General features: G+C 36.3%; 1 protein-coding gene across 1 annotated transcript in view; it reads left to right on the forward strand.

The window, feature by feature from the left end:
- Nucleotides 1-22,279, forward strand: part of UNC13C (unc-13 homolog C) — a 645,800-nt gene that overhangs the window by 545,773 nt on the left and 77,748 nt on the right. Inside the window, exons 24-25 of the mRNA XM_008953183.6 lie at nt 2,021-2,109; nt 9,367-9,516. Of these exons, the coding sequence (XP_008951431.4) occupies nt 2,021-2,109; nt 9,367-9,516 (239 nt within the window). The remainder of the gene's footprint in view (nt 1-2,020; nt 2,110-9,366; nt 9,517-22,279) is intronic.

Here is a 22,279-nt window from a genome sequence, read left to right on the forward strand (position 1 = left end):
CTGTAGTCTGGCAGTTTTAGGTTGTCAAGTAATAATTATTTGATAAGAAATATCTATTCACCAAATACCTAAGGTGGACTAAAATAATTCTATAAGAAAATAGCATAATTTTGTGCAAGTGACCTATGTAGCCATTTCTGTATGACTTTGAAGGGCTTATCTGGTGATAATCCTACCTCAATGTGAACAAATTACCTCAGTGTGTATATTAAACTAATATGGAAACCAAAACACATTTTAAATAAGAAGCAACCCCCATTTCCTGAAGGAAATGCTGCTTTCAGAGCGATTCCCTTGGAAGTGGTGGAGGTGGTAGAGGTATAGGTGGGGAACTACCACCCATGTGAGCAAGAAGTGGAGAGCCTGAAGAAAGCCACATGGGAGAACTCATCTCTCATTCCCTCTTCCCCAACATTTTTATCAAATGAAATCAAGGTAAAATTGTTATTAGCACAATAACAAGAAAATATCATTTTAAAAAAATTCAGCCTGCATGATTCCTTAGGATTGGAGTGGAAAATCCACATATGTTTTCTTGGTTAGGGGTTAGGGAGTTATACTTTGTTAGGCAAATTGTGATTAAATTCATTATCCATATTTTAAGTCTTTTTAAAATAAGTATGTACTATCTAATTGTCTTTCTGAATTACTTCCCTGCAACTGGTTATAGTTGAATAGAACTCTAGAAAGTATGAAGCTCACAGATATGTTAATTTTCTCACTCTTATAGAAGTCTCTATCTGTTATGGTAGCCTGTGTGTCTGGACAAGAGCTGTCACCATAACTGATTACTGAGACAGCAGAAAAAAGATACAAGGAGTCCAGAAAAATCACATTGCCTCTGATAGAGGGCAGAAGCTAACCAATCCTGAAAGTTACGTGGATTTGAGTTAAAACTGATATAAAGGATTGGTTTGATATAATTAATAAAGTCTCAAATGCCAAATGCAATATTTGATTTTCATTCCAATGTTTTTAGTCACATCAGTACAACTTAGAGCTACCCAGCTGCAGAGATATGTAAATAATTCTTCTTCCTAACAGTTCCTTAGTATCAGAAAGTAGTCTTGGAGGATTATAGGACTTATGTCCAATGCACACTCATAGGGATACTTCTTGGTTCTGTATCGGCTCCCAGGAGTTTAAACTGATATTAGGTCCTATATTTAGTTGGCATTCTTAGATTCTCTTACTTATACTAAGTCATGCTTTAATTTGTTTTACTCCCCAAACTTGGCTTTATCCTGTCCTCTTCTTTTCAATAGTAGATCAGCTTGGGCAAGAACTAATGATATTAATGGTAGGAAACTAAATTTCTGAAGGTAGAAAGAAAGAAAGAGTCACATTCCAATTTCAGAGAATATTTCAGATTGCTATTTACGTGAATTTCTCTCTGCTTGATACAATAGATCCTGAACTTTCAGCTGTAAATTAGCAACCAGTAAGAAAAGTCAGGCCTATCGTCTCCAGAAAAACATGGGCGTGCTTGGATACCTTGTCTATCCTATTACTCTTAATTCCAAAGTTGGGGAAATATGAAAACACCTTTAAATAATGCACAATACAATATTCAAAAGTTAATTTTTAACAACTTTTATTCTTAATGTGCCTATTTATTTACAGGGATATTTAAGATTTAAATAAATTTTGAAGCAACACATATATTCAGCTGAAGTATAACAGGTTTTCTAAATTACGGAATTATCATGTTCTGGAGGATATTTTTGTCATGCCTTGCATCTCATTGCTATAACCAACAAAGGCTTTGTTATCTAGCTGTTACTTGTATGCATGCCCTGCATTTCAAACAATTTTTTGTATATGAGAACCCCTTGGTTTCTTTAAAGTTTCCTAAATGTTTAGATTTGATTTCAAAGACCAAGAAAAAAAAAAAAAAAAGAAGAGAAAAAAGCTTACATGTTGTTGAAAGTTACCATATAATAATCAAAATGCTTGTAAGCAAAACAGAGGCATGCTTTCTCAAAACTCCAAAGTAATATTGTTTATGGTCTCTCTGCAGCTAGATTCTGAAGCTAGTACTATTCTAAAAGAACTTCAGGTTAAGCTCAGTGGGGTCCTGGATGAGCTCAGCGTCACTTATGGTGAAAGGTAAGTGGCCTCTGTTGTCATTATCTAAATTAGATAATTAGGTGTCAGTTCATGATATTCTTGCCTTCAATGCTGTTTCCTCTGACTGACTAAATCTACTTAACTTCAAGACCCAATCTAAATGTGATTTTCTCTGAAACGTCTGTTATGACCCCACAATCTAATAGTGCTATCTCGCTATGCACTCCCTAGAACTCTGTACATCCTTCGGCCAGATAACACCTATAACACTATCCTCAGAGTTTTGTTTTACCTATTTCCCACACTCAGGACAGAAACCATATCTCACACCTATATGCATTTCTAGTGTTTAGAGCTGGGTGACTGGCTATTGAAAGACTAAAGACAGGGAGGGAAGAAAAGAGAAAAACTTCACATATATAAGAAGTATGAGTTGTATTCATACCATGCATATCAGTGTGGTTGCCGTCGGTATAGCTGGATCAACAACCCTATACCAAATTGTCAGGATTCTTGGTTTTAGGGTCTAGCAATCTGAATACAACTACCCCATGGGAAGGAGTTTGGAAACTATTGATATATCTATATATTTTAAATGTTTGTTAAAACTGGCTTTATCTGTGATATGAATCTAAAGAAAGATAAGTTCACCTTAGTTAAATTTCACTTCAGTTCTGTAGGAAAAATCTATCACCTCATCAAAATGTTAAAATAGCTAGGAAAGAAAATATATTTTTGAAGAGGTTCATTAATATAGAATTTGCTTTAAATATTAGTTCAATAACTGATGTATTATTTTAAACTATGTGTTCAATTTTCAAAAGAGACTATAAAGATTGCTCTTCAGGGCCGGGTACGGTGGCTTATGCCTGTAATCCCAGCACTTTGGGAGGCTGAGGCAGGTGGATCACGAGGTCAGGAGATCGAGACCATCCTGGCTAATACAGTGAAACCCCGTCTCTACTAAAAATATAAAACAAACAAACAAAAAAGGAGCCAGGCGTGGTGACGGGCTCCTGTAGTCCCAGTTACTCAGGAGGCTGAGGCAGGAGAATGGCGTGAACCCTGGGGGTGGAGCTTGCAGTGAGCTGAGATCGCACCACTGCACTCCAGCCTGGGCAACAGAGACTCCGTCTAGAAAAAAAAAAAAAAAAAAAAGATTGCTCTCTTCAGGTAGAGACTATCTCTGGCCACCATTCATCACCTGTTGTTGTGTTTTAGAAAGATCCACTATTAATAAACATTTATCAATTAGTTATGCCATTTTTTAAATAAGAAAAACAAAAGACTCTGAAAGCATCATACTTTTCTTCTTAGATGTAGGAATAAAGCAGAGTGAAGAATAATCTCCCACTTAGCCTTCTCTTCATTATCAGAGGTGTGTCCGTAACTTCCTTAAGCAAGGTGGCCTTGTCTTCATGGAACTCACCTTCAGGGCTCAGCTGCTGAGCCAGAGCAGCCTTGCTGTGTTGAGCCAAGGGTAGTCATTCTGCCTCTGCAGTGTTGTTAGCTGATTCGATGATCCTGCCTACTTCATCGGGATGTTAGTCAGCAATTTCAAGGTTCTGTTTACCGGAAGTTGGAGAAACATAGATTGTTCCAGAGATGTAGGGTTCATTGGCTCTGACTTGGGGTGACACTGAGAGATGAAGAGGCCTTTGCTGAGCCATTTCAGGTGTGTCTCTCTTTGTTCTAGTTGCAAATTAACATGGGGTTAGCAGAAAGACTGTTGCCTTCAGTCACAGAGGCAACATTAGAGATTATTTAGCAAAGTTAGGGGGAGGAAAAAAAAGAGGTCAGGAATAGCTAGAGTTGTTCAGAACTTTATGGAAAATAAGATGACTAAACAGAGTAGAAACTAGAATATAAGTAAAGTATATTTAAATTATTTTCTGTAAAATATCTAAATCATTCTGATGATAAGTGCTTTTTGTTTTGTTTGGGGAGGTGGAATATTCAGGTTATAAAGGCTAGAATATGTTTTCTGATTCGAAAGATATCTGGATAAACCACAGTTATGAAAGAAGGAGTAGTATCCTTAGGAGGACACTTGAAGAGCTTTATTTGTATGAAGCCAGCTATTTTAGCCTAAACAGTAAAACCTGCGGCTACCCAGAATCCATTTATTATTGATTTTTTAAATATAGGAAAGAATTTAGTACTCTGTTCAATTAGGGTTTATTAGGACTATTGGAATAAATGGGCTACATGTCATGCTTTCCTAATAAAAAATATAATTATTATATCCTTATTGCTATGTTGCTGTGGCTTTATTCCTCACACTACCAATCAGGTCTATATTATACTGTCAGGGTAGAAAAGTCTACAGTAATCAATGTGATCATGCTGTGAAGTCACAATGCACAATTTTAGTCTGAACCTACTCTTCTTAAGGTCTAAATTGGCAGTGTAGAGTTTTAGAATTAAGTGCATAATTAATTGTAAAAACCCACTTGATTTTATGTTATTAAAACTCATAATTAAATAATTCTACTATATGCAGCTGTTAGGATGTCTTTGCTGTAAAGTCAGAGCTGAGCCAAACCACACATTTGTGGAATCCTGACATGCTCACAGGGCACCTACCTGGGAACTGAGACTAAGTGATATAACCTCAACAGTAACTTGAAGATGGTCTTAAAACTTTCAAAGGGTGTGCCACTAGGGTTTCTGCTTACACATGTTTTGCAGTTTGGTTTTTGGTTTGTTCCTTTTTTTTTTTTCTTATTAACCAACACCTTTAGTACTAGAGGCTGGCTAGATTAAGCAAACAAAAAAATTCAGGAATATTTCATAGGCATTATTTTGTGAGTGTGTGGCTCCTGGGGTGCTCAGAAAATCTGTAATTATTTACTGGCACTACTTTTATTCAAACCAGTTAATACAGGCTTTTTTAAAACCTTTTCTTTTTCTATTTTTCTTTTTCTAGTCTATTCTTTTTCTATTTTTTCGCATAATAGGAGCATAAATAAATTTCACATAATAGGAACATAACTGTCACACCCCTTGTCCAGTCTATTCCCCCACCCCAATGCTCTAATGTGAAAATCAGTGCAAAAGAAAATCAGTGCAAAATCAGTCTATCTCCCCACCCCAATGCACTGATTCGAAAATCAGCGCAAAAGAAAGTAGTCATTTCAAAGGTGATTTTGACTACAGCCAGCAGGATCATTGATGACCCAGTGGTAAATCAACTAGTTCAAAATATTTTCAACATGATTTGCCTTCCTTTTCTATTGCCCCAAGTATCTACTACCTTTACTTTGATTCAATACACACTCCACCACAAACAACATCCCCTTCCTCATTTTCCCCACCATCTCTTGCAACCTCTACCTGACAAAAGTGCAAAGGCAGCTTCAGCCAGATAAAAGTGAAATAATCAAGGATTTAGACTCTCTTGGATGACAGCTTGGAAGAGAATGTTCCTTTAAAGCAGATAAATATGCAGAGAGCCAAGAAATTAGACAAATTCAAAGGGGCCAGCTGAGATGCAAGGATCAAGGAACCAAATGTAAATGCCAAGCCCAGAGGGGCAAGAATGGTGTTGTCAACAGTAAAGAAATCCAAGAATTCAGGAGCCAAAAATGGAGACAGATCAAACATGATGGTAGAAGTGGAATCAGGCCTTGAATATGTACACAAAATTATGAACAAGTGTATGTATAACCCTGCTGTTAAAGGCCCAGAAGCAAGAAAAACATCCAAGTTGTGATAATTTAACATTTATTAAAATTTTTCCATATTAAGCATGGAAATATGTATATGGAAAACCAAATATGGAAAACCAAAAACTAGAAAAATGAAATACTTAACAAGAGGTCAACTAAAAGATTTCCATAATGTAAATGCTAAAATAAAAGTTCTCATATTTGCTCTAAGAACAAAACACTGTGCCTGTTCTGTTCATTGATATATCTTCAGCACCTAGAACAGTGATTGGCACATAATAGTTTAGTAAATATGTGGAGAATGTATGCATGAATAAATAAATGTGTATATTTTATTTAATAAAAGCATTATATAGTGAACATTCCTAAACTTCTACTTCAAATCTGAGGAATTTATGCACTTAGATACTTCACAAATACTAACTGTATCATCATTGTGTGTGGAGGAGGAGAGGAGTGGGATTGACTTGACTGCAATACTAAAATGAATTCCCTCCTTCTCCTCATTACCATTCCAATCATTTGACCATTTTCCAAGCTTTCATTGATCTTCATTCTCCTAAGTAGTTTTTCTTGCCTGCCCACACATTTGTTATTATTACTCCTATTGTTGGAAACATGAAAATAGCAGACAATATAGAGGAATGGTGGTGATGCTAACAGTTTCCAAGATTTGAATATCTTACTACTTGCCATGCTTACTTAGGTAAGAACCATCAAAACTGGTGTAGGGGATATACAGAATGAAAAAAGCAATACGAAATATTGCTCTTCGTGACACTTAAATCCTTAGAGTGGGTGAGGCAATAGAGGTAGGTGGAAGGAGATGGTCCATTGATGCATTCAACACATATTTCCTTTTTAATAGCTTTATTGAGCTATAATTACCATGTAAAAATTATGTATATTTAAGGTATACAACTTTGTTTTGATATACATATCCATTATAAAATGATCGCCACATTCCAGATAATTGACGTATCTATCACCTTCATGGAGTTGCCATTTGTGTGTTTGTCTGTGTGCATGTGTGTGTGCTGAGAACATTAAGATCTGTCCTCTTAGCAAATTTCAAGTATATAATGCAGCAGTTTTAACTACTGTCCCAATATTTCCTGTACAACCTCTTTGTGCCAAGAATGGCATCCTGTGCCATGGTATGGGCATGCAGCACTGAACAAAACAAAATTCCTGCTCTCATGGGGCTTACATTCTAGGGAGGGAAACAGGCAATAAGCAAATAAATTAAATTATGCAGTATGTCATATAATGAAGAATGCCATTGAGAAAAAAAGAACAATAAGGGAACAGAGATGAATAGGAACGCTTGAGTGAACAAGGAAGATTTCTCTGAAGTGATATTTGATATATGCCTGAAATAAATGAGGGACCAAGAGAGCTATGAGAATTTCCTTCCATGGCAGAGGGAATATAACAGTGGCCATGAGATAAGAGTGTCCTCAGAGAATTCTAAGAACACCAGGAGGTCTGTTGTGGCTGGTGCAATGAAACAGAAGGAAGAGTGGCAAGAAATGAGATCAGCGAGATTGCCAGCGCCAGATTATGCTGGGCTTTCAGTCTGTCAAATACAACTAGAGTTTTTTCTAAGTGGAGTTGGAAACTATTGAAGATTTTTAGCAAAGGAGGAACAGGATCTGGTTTTTATTTTAAAAGGCTATCTGTAGAGGGTTGAACAGAAACAATTTAGGAAATTATTGCACAGGTTCAAGTGGGAGGATGGTAAAGGGGTCTATAGTGGCATTTTGGGAAGTAATAATAAATCCTTGGATTTAGGATACATTTTGCTGATAGGTTGGATGTTGAGTATGAGAAACTCATCAGACTTTGAAGTGGAAAGATTGCATGGGCAGTTAAATAAAATAGTCTGGAGTTTGGGTTAGAAGTCAGGTCTGCAGATGTGAATTTGAGAACCACCAGTATATAGATGCTATGGAAGCCATGGGACTAGATGTGATTGCCAAGAAAGTGACTGCTGATGGAGAAGTGAAGTGGTCCAAGGATAAAGCCCAGAGGATCACAGTGTAGGATTTCCAAACAAAATACAGAACACCCTCAATTAAACTTGAATTTTAGATACATAAGGAATAATTTTTAGTATAATTGTGTTACAGATATTACATGGCCATGTTTGTACTAAAACTATTCACTGTCTGAAATTCAAATTTAACTCGGTGTCCAGTGCTTTCATTTGATAAATATGGCAACCTTACTCCAATGGTTAGAGGTCAGGCAGTTGAGAAGGAGCAGCCTGTGAGGTCAGAGGAAAGCCAAGAAGGTGTGGAGTCACAGAATCCAAATGAAGAAGGTGTGTCCAGATGCCAAGAGTGTTTCTTTTTTTTTTTAACAACAAATTTTATTGAAATATAATTCACATACCATAAAATTCTCCCATTTCAAATACGCAGGTGAGTGGTTTCTAGCATATTCACGGAATTGTGCAACTCTCACCAAAATCTAACTTTAGAACACTGATATCACCACAAAAAAGAAACCCCATACCCATTAGCAATAAATCCCATTCCACTCTCCTTTCCAGCCCTAGAAAACCACTAATCTCCTTTCTGTCTCTATGGATTTGCCTATTCTGGATATTTTATATAAATTGAGTCATACAATATGTGGTCTTTTGTGACTGGCTTCTTTACTTAGCACAATGCTTTTAAGCATATGGTTGATTTATATGGTGGCAGTGGCAGTACTTCATTTTTCTTTTAACTTTTATGTTATGTTCAGGGGTATATGTGCAGGTTTGTTACATAGGTAAACTTGTGTCACAGGGGTTTGTTATACACATTATAATACATCATCCAGCTATTAAGCCTACTACCCATTAGTTGTTTTTCCTGATCCTCTCCCTCTTCCCACCCTCTGCCCTCCAATAGACCCCACTGTGAGTTGTTCCCCTCCACGTGTCCATGCGTTCTCATCATTTAGCTCCATTGTGGAAGACAGTGTGGCAATTCCTCAAAGACCTAAAGACAGAAATACCATTTGACCCAGGAATCCCATTACTGGGTATATACTCAAAGGAATATAAATCATTCTACCATAAAGACACATGCATGCATATGCTCATTGCAACACTATTCACAATAGCAAAGTATGGCATCAACCTAAATGCCCATCAACCCTAGACTGGATAAAGAAACTATGGTACATATACACCATGAAATACTATTCAGCCAAAAAAAGGAATAACATCATGTCCTTTGCAGGGACATGGATGGAGTTGGAGGCCGTTATCATTAGCAAACTAACACATGAACAGAAAACCAAATACTGCAAGAGTCTTTTTAGAGCAGTCATTTTCCCAAACCGTGCTCAGAGGAACATCTCAACTGTGACTATCAGAGGTGGGGACTGAATGAACCTCCACTCAAATTAATTCAACCTGAAGAACAGCACTTTTATCTGCCTTACTTATAAGTATTACACGTAAGCTTTCATTGCAACAAAAATTTTTGCAGTTAAACAGTGAATTCGAAAACTCATGAGCAGGGGAATTCACACCAGTTGAAACAGATCAAAATCCTCAGGGTGAAATTGAAACAGGCTCAGGCAAAATGTATTCTTATATTCTAGAATTTATATTCTTTATTTTTAGTTTCCAGGTTATAATTGAAGAGTGTATAAAACAGATGAGTTTCGAACTAAACCAAATGAGAGCAAATGGAAACACCACATCTAATAAGAACAGTGCAGCAATGGATGCAGAGATTGTGTTAAGATCTCTTATGGATTTTTTGGACAAAACGTAAGTTTTTTTTGCCCAGTTTTCTCTTTACTTATTGCCCTAAATTTGACTTGTAAGGCTTTAAGAAAAACATTGATTTCCTCTGTGTAAGGTAGCATTAAAAGTCTTTCTATAGAAATAAATGAATTCAAAGATAAATAAATAAATTCATTAAAGAGCAACATACCTTTAATTGATTACTAGATAAAAATAAATTAGGAATGACTTTGTACAAGAAAGGAAAGAAGGAGGGGAAATAAATTTTATAACTAAGGAGGTTGCTGTTCTGAGGCAGAGAAAGATTTAGAACTTCATGTTCCTTGGATACCATATTGTTTTCAATCCTCCTGGACATAGAGAAAGACTGAGCTGAGTCCAGAATAGCTGATTTCATGTCAGAAACCTGATGAAAAAGAGAATAGCACAAATATGACTAGAATTAACTTAGCTCAGAGGCAAGCAGATAGCTGCCTGACCCAACCTCCAATAACGATTTATTGAGTGCTCACCTGTATCAAACCATATTCTACACACTGGACAGTGAAGAAAAAGAAAGCCGAAGTCCCTGATACCATGGAGATTACAGTTTAATAGTGGTGGGAGTGCATGGGAATGCAGGCCATTATGACTGACTAAGACAAATCCTTAACCTGAAAGTTTGGTTGGTTGCTCTGTTTGTTTTTAAGGTTTTTGTTCTGTTCCTACTCTTAGAAGTTCTAATTTAGTAAGTTTGAGGCAGGGTCAGAGCACCTACATTTTGTAATGTGTCCACAGTTGGGATTGGGAATCATTGATCTAAAGCAACCAGAAACATGATTTCTTAAACAGTGATACTCAAAACCAGAACTGAATGTAGAAGAGAAAAGTGAATAATAATTTTGAATGCCTACCAAGGGACCAGTGTCATATATGTTAGTTTACATAATCTCATTTATTATTGTTGTGGCAAACTAATATCAAAAGGACCAAGATTTAAATAAAAGAAAAATTACAATGTCTTTCTTTAAAGACAAGGACAACAGTCACCCCACTGTGCTGCTGCTGCCACCAGCACACGTAAACACCACTGCATCGCTGCCACCAGCCATTGCCCCAGCAAAGTGCTTTGGCCAGCACTCTCCATCAGACTGTTGTTACCAGAAGACCAGGAACACCTTCCTGGTGCAGCAGGTGCTTATCGTTGAGGAGACAGAAAACAAAGTAATGGGCCTGGTACCAGGTCCCAGGGTTAGGGCATGCAATCCAGGAATGCCAAGTTAAGCCTCGGCCCCCTGAAATCTTCCAGAAATGAAGCCAGTTGACTTTGACTGAACCCAATGTATACCACAGTCAAATCCTCAAAGCCTCAAAGGCATGAAAGAATATAAAAGCAAAAAAACACTATTTGAACAACAGCAACTTAAAAGATTAAAGGAACATTAGCCCATGCAGATGAGAAAGAACCAGCATGAGAACTCTGGCAACTCAAAAAGCCAGAGTGTCTTACTACCTCCAGACAACCACACTAGCTACCCAGCAATAGTTCTTAACCAGGCAGATGTGGCTGAAATGACAGATAAAGAATTTGGCATCTGGATAGGAAAAAAGATGAAAATTCAGGAGAAAGTCAAAAGCCAATCCAAGGAACCCAAGGAATCTAATGATAGAAGGGCTAAAAGACAAAATAGCCATTTTAAGAAAGAATCAAAGTGGTCTGATGGAGCTGCAAAACTCACTATAAGAATTTCCTAATATAATCAGCAGTCTTAGTATCCAAACTAAGTTTTATAAGCATAGGAGAAATTATATCCTTTTCAGACAAGCAAATGCAAAGGAAATTTGTTACCCTAGACCTGCCTCTCAAGATGTCCCTAAGGGAGTGCTAAACATGAAAATGAAAGATCAATACCTGCCAACACAAAAATACGCTTAAGTATATCAACTATAGACACTATAAAGTAACTACACAATCAAGTCTGCATAACAACCAGCTAAAGACACAACAACAGGATAAAATCGCACATATCAATATCAACCTTGAATATAAATGGACTAAATGTCCCACTTAAAAGGCAGGAAGCTGTCTTTAAGAGACTCATCTCACATGCAATGACACCCATAGGCTCAAAGTAAAGGGATGGAGAAAAATCTACCTAAAAAATGGAAAACAAAAAAGAGCAGGGGTTGCTATTGTAATTTCAGACAAAATAGGCTTTTAACAAACAATGATCCAAAAAAAACCCAATATCATTATATAATGATAAAGGGTTCAATTCAACAAGACTTAGCTATCCTACACACATATCCACCTAACACTGGAGTATCTGGATTTATAAAGCAATTTCTTAGAGACCTATGAAAAGACATAGATAAATACACAATAATATCACCATCCCACTGAGACAGATCACTGAGGCAGAAAACTAACAAAGATATTCAGGACCTAAACTCTACACTTGACCAAAAGGATCTAACAGACATCTACAGGATACTCAACCCAACAAAAACAGAATATACATTCTCCTCATCTGCACTTGGCACACACTCTAAAATCAATCACACAATCAGCCACAAAACAATTGTCAATGAATTCAAAAAATTTGAAATCATACCAACCATACTCTCAAACAACAGTACAATAAAATTAGAAATTAATACTAAGATGATCTCTCAAAACTATACAATTACATGGAAATTAAGCATTCTGCTCCTGAATGACTTTTGACAATGAATTTAAGACAGAAATCAAGTAATCCTTTGAAAATTGTAAAATAAAAGGTAAAACATACCAGAATCTCTGGGACATAGCTAAAGCAGTGGTAAGAAAAAAGTATATAGTGCTCAACATCCAGATCAAAAAGTTAGAAATTATCAATTTAACAACCTAGAGAAGCTAGGAAAACAAGAGTAAACCATAAACCAACCGAAAAGCCAGCAGAAGAAAAATCACCAGAATCAGTTGAACTGAATCAGATTGAGAGATGAGAAACCATACAAAAGATCAATGAAACAGAGTTTGTTTTTTGAAAGCATAAATAAGATTGGTAGACCACTAGCTAGACTAATAAGGGAAAAAGTGAGAAGATTCAAATAAACACAATCAGAAATGACAAAGTGAGCATTACCACCGACCCCACAGAAATCCAGATAACCCTCAGAGACTATTACAGAGACCTCTATGCACACAAACTGGAAAACCTAAAAGAAATGAATAAATTCCCAGAAACATACAAACTACCCAGATTGAACCAAGAAGAAATTGAAACCCTGAACAGACCAATAATGAGTTCTGAAATGGAATCAGTAATAAAAAAAGCCTACCAACCAGAAAAGGCCCTGGAGCAGATGGATTCACAGCCAAATTTTATGAGATGCGTAAAAAAGAGCTAGTACCAATCCTATTGAAACTATTCCAAAAATTGAGGAGGAGGTACTACTCCACAACTCATTCAATGAGGCCAGCATCATTCTGATACTAAAAGCTGGCAAAGACACAACAAAAAAAGAAAACTTCAGGTCAATATCTTGATGAACATAGATGCAAAAACCCTCAACAAAATACTAACAGATCAAACCCAGCAGCATATCAAAAAGCTATCTCAGGATTATCATGTAGGATTTATTCCTAGGATGCAAGGTGGTTTAACAGATGCAAATCAATAAATGTGATTCACCACATAAACAGAACTAAATACAAAACCCACATGATCATCTCAATAGATGCAGAAAAGGCTTTCAATAAAATTCAACATCGCCTCATGTTAAAAACCCTCAACAAACTAGGCATTAAGGGAACACACTTCAAAATAATAAGAACCATCTATGACAAACCCACAACCAACATCATACTGAATGGGCAAGAGCTGGAAGCATTCCCCTTGAGAACCAGAACAAGACAAGGATGCTCACTCTCACTACTCCTATTCAACAGAGTACTAGAAGTCCTAACCAAAGCAATCAGGCAAGAGAAATAAATAAAAGGCATCCAAATAGGAAGAGAGAAAGTCAATCTCTGTTCACATATGATGTGATCGTATACATACAAAACCCTATAGTCTCTGCCCAAAAGATTCTAGATCTGATAAACAACTTTAGCAAAGTTTCAGGATACAAAATTAATATACAAAAATCAGTAGTATTTCTATGCACCAACAGCATCCAAACTGAGAGCCAAATCGAGAACGCAGTTCCATTCACAATAGCCACATACACACATACAAGAAAATCCCCAGAAATACAGCTAATGAGAGAGGTGAAAGTTCTCTAGAACAAGAATTACAAAATATTGCTGAAAGAAATCAGAGATGACACAAACAAATGGAAAAATATTCCATGCTCATGGATAGGAAGACTCAATATTGTTAAAATGGCTATACTACCAAAGCAATTTACAGTTTGAATCCTATTCCTATCAAACTACCAGCAATATTTTTCACAGAATTAGAAAAAAAAATTTCAAAATTCATTTAGAACCAAAAAAGAGTCTGAATAGTCAAAGTAATCCTAAGCAAAAAGAACAAAGCCAGAGGCCTCACAGGACCTGACTTCAAACTATACCATAAAGCTACAGTAATCAAAACAGCATGGTACTGGTACAAAAACAGACACATAGACCAATGAAACAGATTAGAGAACCCAGAAATAAAGCCACACACCTACAACCATCCGATCTTCAACAAAGTCAACAAAAACAAGCAGGAAGGGAAAGAACTTCCTAGTCAACAAATGGTGTTAGAATAACTGGCTAGCCATATGCAGAAGATTAAAACTGGACCCTTTCCTTTCAGTGTATACAAAAATCAACTCAAGATGGATTAAAGATTTAAATGTAAAACCTAAAACTATAAAACCCTAGAAGAAACCTAGGAAAAACCATTCTGGACATAGGCCCTGGCAGTTTTTATGATGAAGATTCCAAAAGCAATTGCAACAAAAACTAAAAACAAAAAATAGGACTAATTAAAGAGCTTCTACAGAGCAAAAGAAACTATTGTCAGAGTAAACAGACATCTTACAGAATAGGAGAAAATATTTGCAAACTATGTATCTGACAATGGTCTAATATCCAGACTCTATAAGGAGCTTAAATACATTAACAAGCAAAAAAAAAAAGCCCATTAAAAATGAGCAAAGCATATGAGTAGACACTTCTCAAAAGAAGACATACAAGCAGCTAACAAGCATAAAGAAAAATGCTGAACATCACTAATCATTGAAGAAATGAAAATCAAAGCCACAATGAGATACCATCTCACACCAATCAGGATGACTATTAGTAAAAAGTTAAAAAATAACAGATCCTGATGAGGTTGTGTAGAAAAGGGAATGCTTATACACTGCTGGTAGGAATGTAAGTTAATTCATCCACTGTGGAAAATAGCTTGGAGAGTTCTCAACTAACTTAAAACAGAACCTCCATTCAACCCAGCAATTCCATTACTGGGCATATATCCAAAGAATATAAATTGTTCTACCGTAAAGACACATGCATGCATATGTTCATTGCAGCACTGTTCACAATAGCAAAGACAAGGAATCAACCTAAATAGCCCATCAATGGTACACTGGATAAAGAAAATGTGGTACATATACATCATGGAATACTACACAGCCATAAAAATGAATGAGATCATGACCTCTGCGGCAACATGGATGGAACTGGAGGCCATTATCCTTTGTGAACTAACACGGGAACAGGAAACCAAATACTGCATGTTCTCACTTATAAGTGAGAGCTAAACACTGAGTACAAATAGGCACAAAGAAGGGAACAATAGACACTAGAGCCTACTTAAGAGTGGAGGGCGGGAGGAGGGTGAGAATCAAAAACTACGTATTGGGTACTATACTTGTTACCTGGGTGACAAAATAATCTGTACACCAGACACCCACAGCATGCAATTTTCCCATGTAACAAATTTGCACATGTGCCTTCTGAATTTAAATAAGAGTTGGAAAGGAAAAAAAAGTTGGATATTCTTCCAGGTAATTAAACTTATTCAGTGCATTTCTTTTTCTTTCCATCTAAATTTTCCCACAGTCATAATTATAAAATATTTAAATAGGTAAGGATAAAAAAGAAATAACTCATAGGAAAATATCTTCTGTATACTATGACTTCTGTTTTAATTCCATTTACCTTTGGTTGCCTTCTTACTACATAAGTCTAATGTTGTTATTTATTTAATGTCAATATTTGGTAGGAAAATTAAGCCTTATGTTTTGTTCTCTGTGGGGAAATATCTAGAAGATAGGTATATAGGTAAGTAGATAATAGGATGTAGGTAGGGAAGTAGGTGCAGAAGAAAAGCAGAAGAAAGGAGAGAGGAAAGGGAAGAAGTAAAGAAAGAGAGAAGGAGAAATACTTTTCCTCATTTCTTTAGTTAATTAATGTAGACTTTCACTTTTACAACATAATTTTCTATACATTCTCTGGACATTTTTATCTTAGTATATGACTCTTTTCTATGGACAACACAGAAATGGATCACTATAAACACCCCAACATTGGTTGTGAATGTGATGGTGATGAATAGCAGGCCCAAGCGATCCCAATTCACTTCAACCTCTCACTGGAATGCCTTCTGTTTTTTAGAAGTCCAATCAGTAGTTTGGAGAAGTATTATTTATTATTAGCAAAACTATTTGCTTTCTATGTCCTGTGGCCAAAGTTGTGGAACATAACAGAAAGTTTTAAGTAATCTTGGTACTTCCAACTATTATATTAGCTGAGTGACTTTGAATCCATTTCACCATCTATAAAACGGGGCTAATAGATAAAATGGGTTGACTCTTATTTTCAGTACATTTTGATTCTTATTTTTACTCAGTCTTACTAAAGTATAATTAGAAAATTATGTCACCATATGTGTCATATCTTTTAATTATTGGTGGAAAGAGATAACGTATAAAGTTAGGAAATAATCTATGAGCTTTAAGCATTTGTAAAAGACATTTAAAACTTTTGAAAGAAATATGTCACGAAGAATTGCAGAAATCCTCAGGGCTAATTCAGAATGCATAACTTAAAAGCCACTGCATAGGGGAGATGCTTAAAAGCCAGATATTGATTCTGTTTTCAAGGAGCTAATAGTTTAGGAGGAGAAATAAGAAAGGAACACAAATAAACGTAAGATGTAAAGTGATAATGAGTACAATATTTATTTCTACTTCAAAGAATGAATAAAAATTTGATTTGGATTGGGTATTTAAAGGTGGATAAAGTTTAGATATATGAAAATGAGGGACAGGCATTCCAAGGGGAGGGAAAACAACTAGGTAAATTTTCATGAAAATGCGATTAATTATATGACAGGAAATCTTTATTGCCAACCAATACACATGGCATTTGAAAATTGTCTGATTAATTAGTTTTGTATTTAGCCAATCTAGATAGCTCAGGTTCTAAAATATATGCTTTTCAGCTTACATTATCAAGTTGATTAATTCAGACTGAATTAAAGAGGCATTTGCTAGTTCGCCATTATTTTCTATTATTTAAAATAAACAATAGAGGTTTGAAAGTCTTCAAGGTGGTTTGAGAAAATTCCCTTAGAAATCATGTTATATTGCAAATGTATAAGCTCTTTTTGTCTTTGTGCAGCCTCTCTAAATAAAACATCTTCCTTCTTTATGTTGCACTTTCTCCACTAAGACCTCACCCCTTCACAAATTGAGGTGTAAACTGCATTTTTAACTAGCAGAAATCCTACGAGCTGCGCACGTGACAATGATTTTATTCCTATTCTTTTAGTTCCAGTCTAAGCAGGGTTAGTCAGCATGCCAAGTATGTGAGCTGACCGTAAACACAAGATTAATTCTTAGACTTGGATCTTTGGAAAGTGGAAATTGTACATCTGCAGCAAAATTGGCAGAGTTGTTGTGTCTCCAATCATACCAGGAATTTTTCTGTGGATAGCCTTTGTTATTCTGCCATGACACATCTGCTGTTTTCTACCCTATGTCCATGCCAAATACTCACCAGCAAGCTAAAAATGGTACCCCTGAAAAACAGTTTTCAAATTACAGGAGCTGGAGTTCCACATACATGCCTCAGGGGTCCCCAACCTTCCTCTTTATCCAGAGAAGGTTGCTTTCACATATTTTTATATATTGGGCTTTTACATACACAGTGTTAGGATAAATACTTTAACATAAAAATGTGTCTTGAAAATCTCTCTATATGCCTCTCACATGTCACATGCCTTTCAATGTTATCCACTGTAATTATATAAATACAATTATGTATATCTTTAAATATTAAAAACAGCCAAATGTGTCTGTCATGACTAGAGCCCAGGTTATAATTTCCGAGTCCAAAAGCATACAGAGTAGCCTTATAGGGAGTCAATGAGGCTGCCCTGAAATATATGACCCATCTTTGGCTCTCTGTGAAACCGGTTTAATTCACTTAGAGACTCAAAGAGGCCAGGGTCATATGATAGTATATTTAATAGATATTTATGCAGCACTGTGTCTTCAAATAGGCTGGAACATCCTGCATAAGCACATTCATCAGAGGTAGTATGGGACATTGGAAGACAGACTGGATTTAGAAGAGTCAAACTTTGAATCTAACTTACTAGCTTCACTTCCGTGGACAAGTACCCAAGCCTCTGTGCCTGTTTTTGAGTTGTAATATGGGTATAATAGTAAATGAGAAATATATACAGAAGAAGTTTCTAAAGAATAGCTTGTATAGGTATTATACAAATGCTAGATAATGTTACATCATTATGTCACCATGAGAAGAATTTGTAAGGAATACCTTACACCTATTAAAATAGGTAAATTTTTATTCTTGATTGAAATTATATACACCTTTGCCATGTTGTTATGTTGGTCCAGTGCCCAGTAGTGCTGAAAATGTATTTCCTTGGTGTTCCTAGACCATGAACATTGGCGTATACTAAATACACATCGGGGTGAGGGTGAAAATCGTGTGCTTTGGGAGACTGACTCCACTATGGAGAATGGTCTACCTTCTGCTGCTGTAACGTGGGTTAAAAATATGGGTTCCATTGTCCTTTTCTCAACTGTCATGCCAAACCTAGGTGACCGATATCAGAAATTGCTCTAGGTTTAATAAGTATTAAATATGAATAAAAAGGGATCACTTGCCTTTAAAGATATTTTACTTTGTGTGCTTTAAAAGTTATTTTTCATTGTTTTCAAAGAACGTACTTATTTCTGCCTTGATTTCGTTATTTACCCAGGAGTCATTCAGGAGCAGGTTGTTCAGCTTCCATGTAGTCATGCGGTTTTGAGTGAGTTTCTTAATCCTGAGTTCTAATTTGATTGCACTGTGGTCTGAGAGACTCTTTGTTATGATTTCTGTTCTTTTGCATTTGCTGAGGAGTGTTTTACTTCCAATTATGTGGTCAATTTTAGAATAAGTGCAACGTGGTGCTGAGAAGAATGTACATTCTGTTGATATGTGGTGGAGAGTTCTGTAGAAGTCTATTAGGTCCCCTTGGTCCAGAGCTGAGTTCAAGTCCTGAATATCCTTGTTAATTTTCTGTCTCATTGATCTGTCTAATATTGACAGTAGGGTGTTAAACTCTCCCACTATTATTGTATGGGAGACTAAGTCTCTTTGTAGGTCTCTAAGAACTTGCTTTTTGAATCTGGGTGCTCCTGTATTGGGTGCATATATATTTATATTAGTTAGCTCTTCTTGTTGCATTGATCCCTTTACCATTTTGTAATCCCCTTCTTTGTCTTTTTCGATCTTTGTTGGTTTAAAGTCTGTTTTATCAGAGACTAGGATTGCAGCCCTTGCTTTTTTTGCTTTTGATGTGCTTGGTAAATATTCCTCCATTCCTTTATTTTGAGCCTATGTGTGTCTTAGCACATGAGATGGGTCTCCTGAATACAGCACACTGATGGGTCTTGACTCTTTATCCAGTTTACCAGTCTGTGTCTTTTAATTGGGGTATTTAGTCCATTTACATTTAAGATTAATATTGTTATGTGTGAATTTGGTCCTGTCACTATGATGCTACCTGGTTATTTTGCCCATTAGTTGATGCAGTTTCTTCATAGTGTCAATGGTCTTTAGAATTTGGCATGTTTTTGCAGTGGCTGGTACCAGGTTTTCCTTTCCACATTTACTGCTTCCTTTGGGAGCTCTTGTAAGGCAGACCTGGTGGTGACAAAATATCTCAGCATTTGCTTGTCTGTAAAGGATTTTTTGTCTCCTTCACTAATGAAGACACAACATACCAGAATCTCTGGGACACAGCTAAAGCAGTGTTGAGAGGGAAATTTATACCACTAAATGCCCACAGGAAAAAGAGGGAAAGATCTAAAATCAACACACTAACATCAAAATTAAAAGAACTAGAGAAGCAAGAGAAAACAAATTCAAAAGCTAGGAGAAAAGAAATAACTAAGATCAGAGCAGAACTGAAGGAGATAGAGAAATGAAAAACCCTTCAAAAAAATCAATGAATCTAGGAGCTGGTTTTTTGAAAAGATTAACAAAAATTGATAGACTACTAGCAAGACTAATAAAGAATAAAAGAGAGAAGAATCAAATAGATACAATAAAAAATGATAAAGGTGATATCACCACTGATCCCACAGAAATACAAACTACCTTCTGAGAATACTATAAACACCTGTATGCAAATAAACTAGAAAATCTAGAACAAATGGATAAATTCCTGGACACATATACCCTCCCCATACTAACCCAGGAAGAAGTCAAATCCCTGAATAGACCAATAACAAGTTCTGAAACTGAGGCAGTAATTAATAATGTACCAACCAAAAAAAGCCCAGGACCAGATAGATTCACAGCTGAATTCTACCAGAGGTACAAAGAGGAGCTGATACTATTCCTTCTGAAACTATTCCAAACAACAGAAAAAGAGGGACTCATCCTTAACTGATTTTATGAGGCCAGCATCATCCTGATAACAAAACCTGGCAGAGATACAACAAAAAAAGAGAATTTCAGGCCAATATCCCTGATGAACATCGATGCAAAAATCCTCAATAAAATACTGGAAAACCGAATCCAGCAGCACATCAAAAAGCTTATCTACCATGATCAAGTCGGATTCACCCCAGGATCCAAGGCTGGTTCAACATACACAAATCAGTAAATGTAATCCATCACATAAACAGAACCAGCAACTTAAAACACATGATTATCTCAATGGATGCAGAAAAGGCATTTGATAAAATTCAATAGCCCTTGATGCTAAAAAAACTCTCAATAAAATAGGTATTGATGGAACGTATCTCAAAATAATAAGAGCTGTTTATGACAAACCCACAGCCAATATCATACTGAATGGGCAAAAGCTGGAAGCATTCCCTTCGAAAACCAGCACAAGACAAGGATGCCCTCTCTCACCACTCCTATTTAACACAGTATTGGAAGTTCTGGCCAGGGCAATCAGGCAAGAGAAAGAAATAAAGGATATTCAAATAGGAAAAGAGGAAGTCAAATTGTCTCTGTTTGCAGATGACATGATTGTATATTTGGAAAACCCCATCGCCTCAGCCCAAAATCTCCTGAAGCTGATAAGCACCTTAAGCAAAGTCTCAGGATACAAAATCAATGTGCAAAAATCACTAGCATTCCTATACTCCAATAATAGAAAAACAGAGAGCCAAATCATGAGTGAACTCCCATTCACAATTGCTACAAAGAGAATAAAATACCAAGGAATACAACTTACAAGGGAAGTGAAGGACGTCTCCAAGGAGAACTACAAACCACTACTCAAGGAAATAAGAGAGGACACAAACAAATGGTAATAAATTTCATGTTCATGGATAGGAAGAATCAATATTGTGAAAATGGCCATACTGCCCAAAGTAATTTATCGATTCAATGCTATCCCCATCAAGCTACCATTAACTTTCTTCACATAATTGGAAAAAACTACTTTAACTTTCATATGGAATCAAAAAAGAGCCTGTATAGCCAAGACAATCCTAAGCAAAAAGAACACAGCTGGAGGCATCATGCTACCTGACTTCAAACTAAACTGCAAGGCTACAGTAACGAAAACAGCATGGTACTGGTACCAAAACAGATATGTAGACCAATGGAACATAACAGTGGACTCAGAAATAACACCACACATCCACAACCACCTGATGTTGAACAAACCTGACAAAAACAAGCAATGGGGAAACGATTCCCTATTTAACAAATGATGTTGGGAAAACTGGCTAGCCATATGCAGAAAACTGAAAGTGGACCCCTTCCTTACACCTTATATAAAAATTAACTCAAGGTGGACTAAAGACTTAAACCTAAGACCTAAAACCATAACATCCCTAGAAGAAAACCTAGGCAATACCATTTAGGACATAGGCATGGGCAAAAACTTCATGACTAAAACACCAAAACCAATGGCAACAAAAGCTGAAACTGACAAATGGGATCTAATTAAACTAAAGAGCTTCTGCACAGCAAAAGAAACCATCATCAGAGTGAACAGGCAACCTACAGAATGGGAGAAAATGTTTGCAATATATCCATCTGGGCTAATATCCTACAAGGAACTTAAATCTTAGTCTACTTAATCTATAAGGAACTTAAACAAATTTACGAGAAAAAAATATCAAAAAGTGGACAAGGATATGAACAGACACTTCTCAAAAGGAGACATTTATGCGGCCAACAAACATGAAAAAAAGCTCATTATTACTGGTCATTATTACTGGTCATTTGCATTAGAAATGCAAATCAAAACCACAGTGAGATACCATCTCACGCCAGTTAGAGTGATCACTAAAAAGTCAGGAAATCACGGATGCTGGAGAGGATGTGGAGAAATAG

This window comes from Pan paniscus, chromosome 16, assembly GCF_029289425.2.
Source record: "Pan paniscus chromosome 16, NHGRI_mPanPan1-v2.0_pri, whole genome shotgun sequence".
In the NCBI taxonomy this organism is placed as follows: Eukaryota; Metazoa; Chordata; class Mammalia; order Primates; family Hominidae; genus Pan; species Pan paniscus.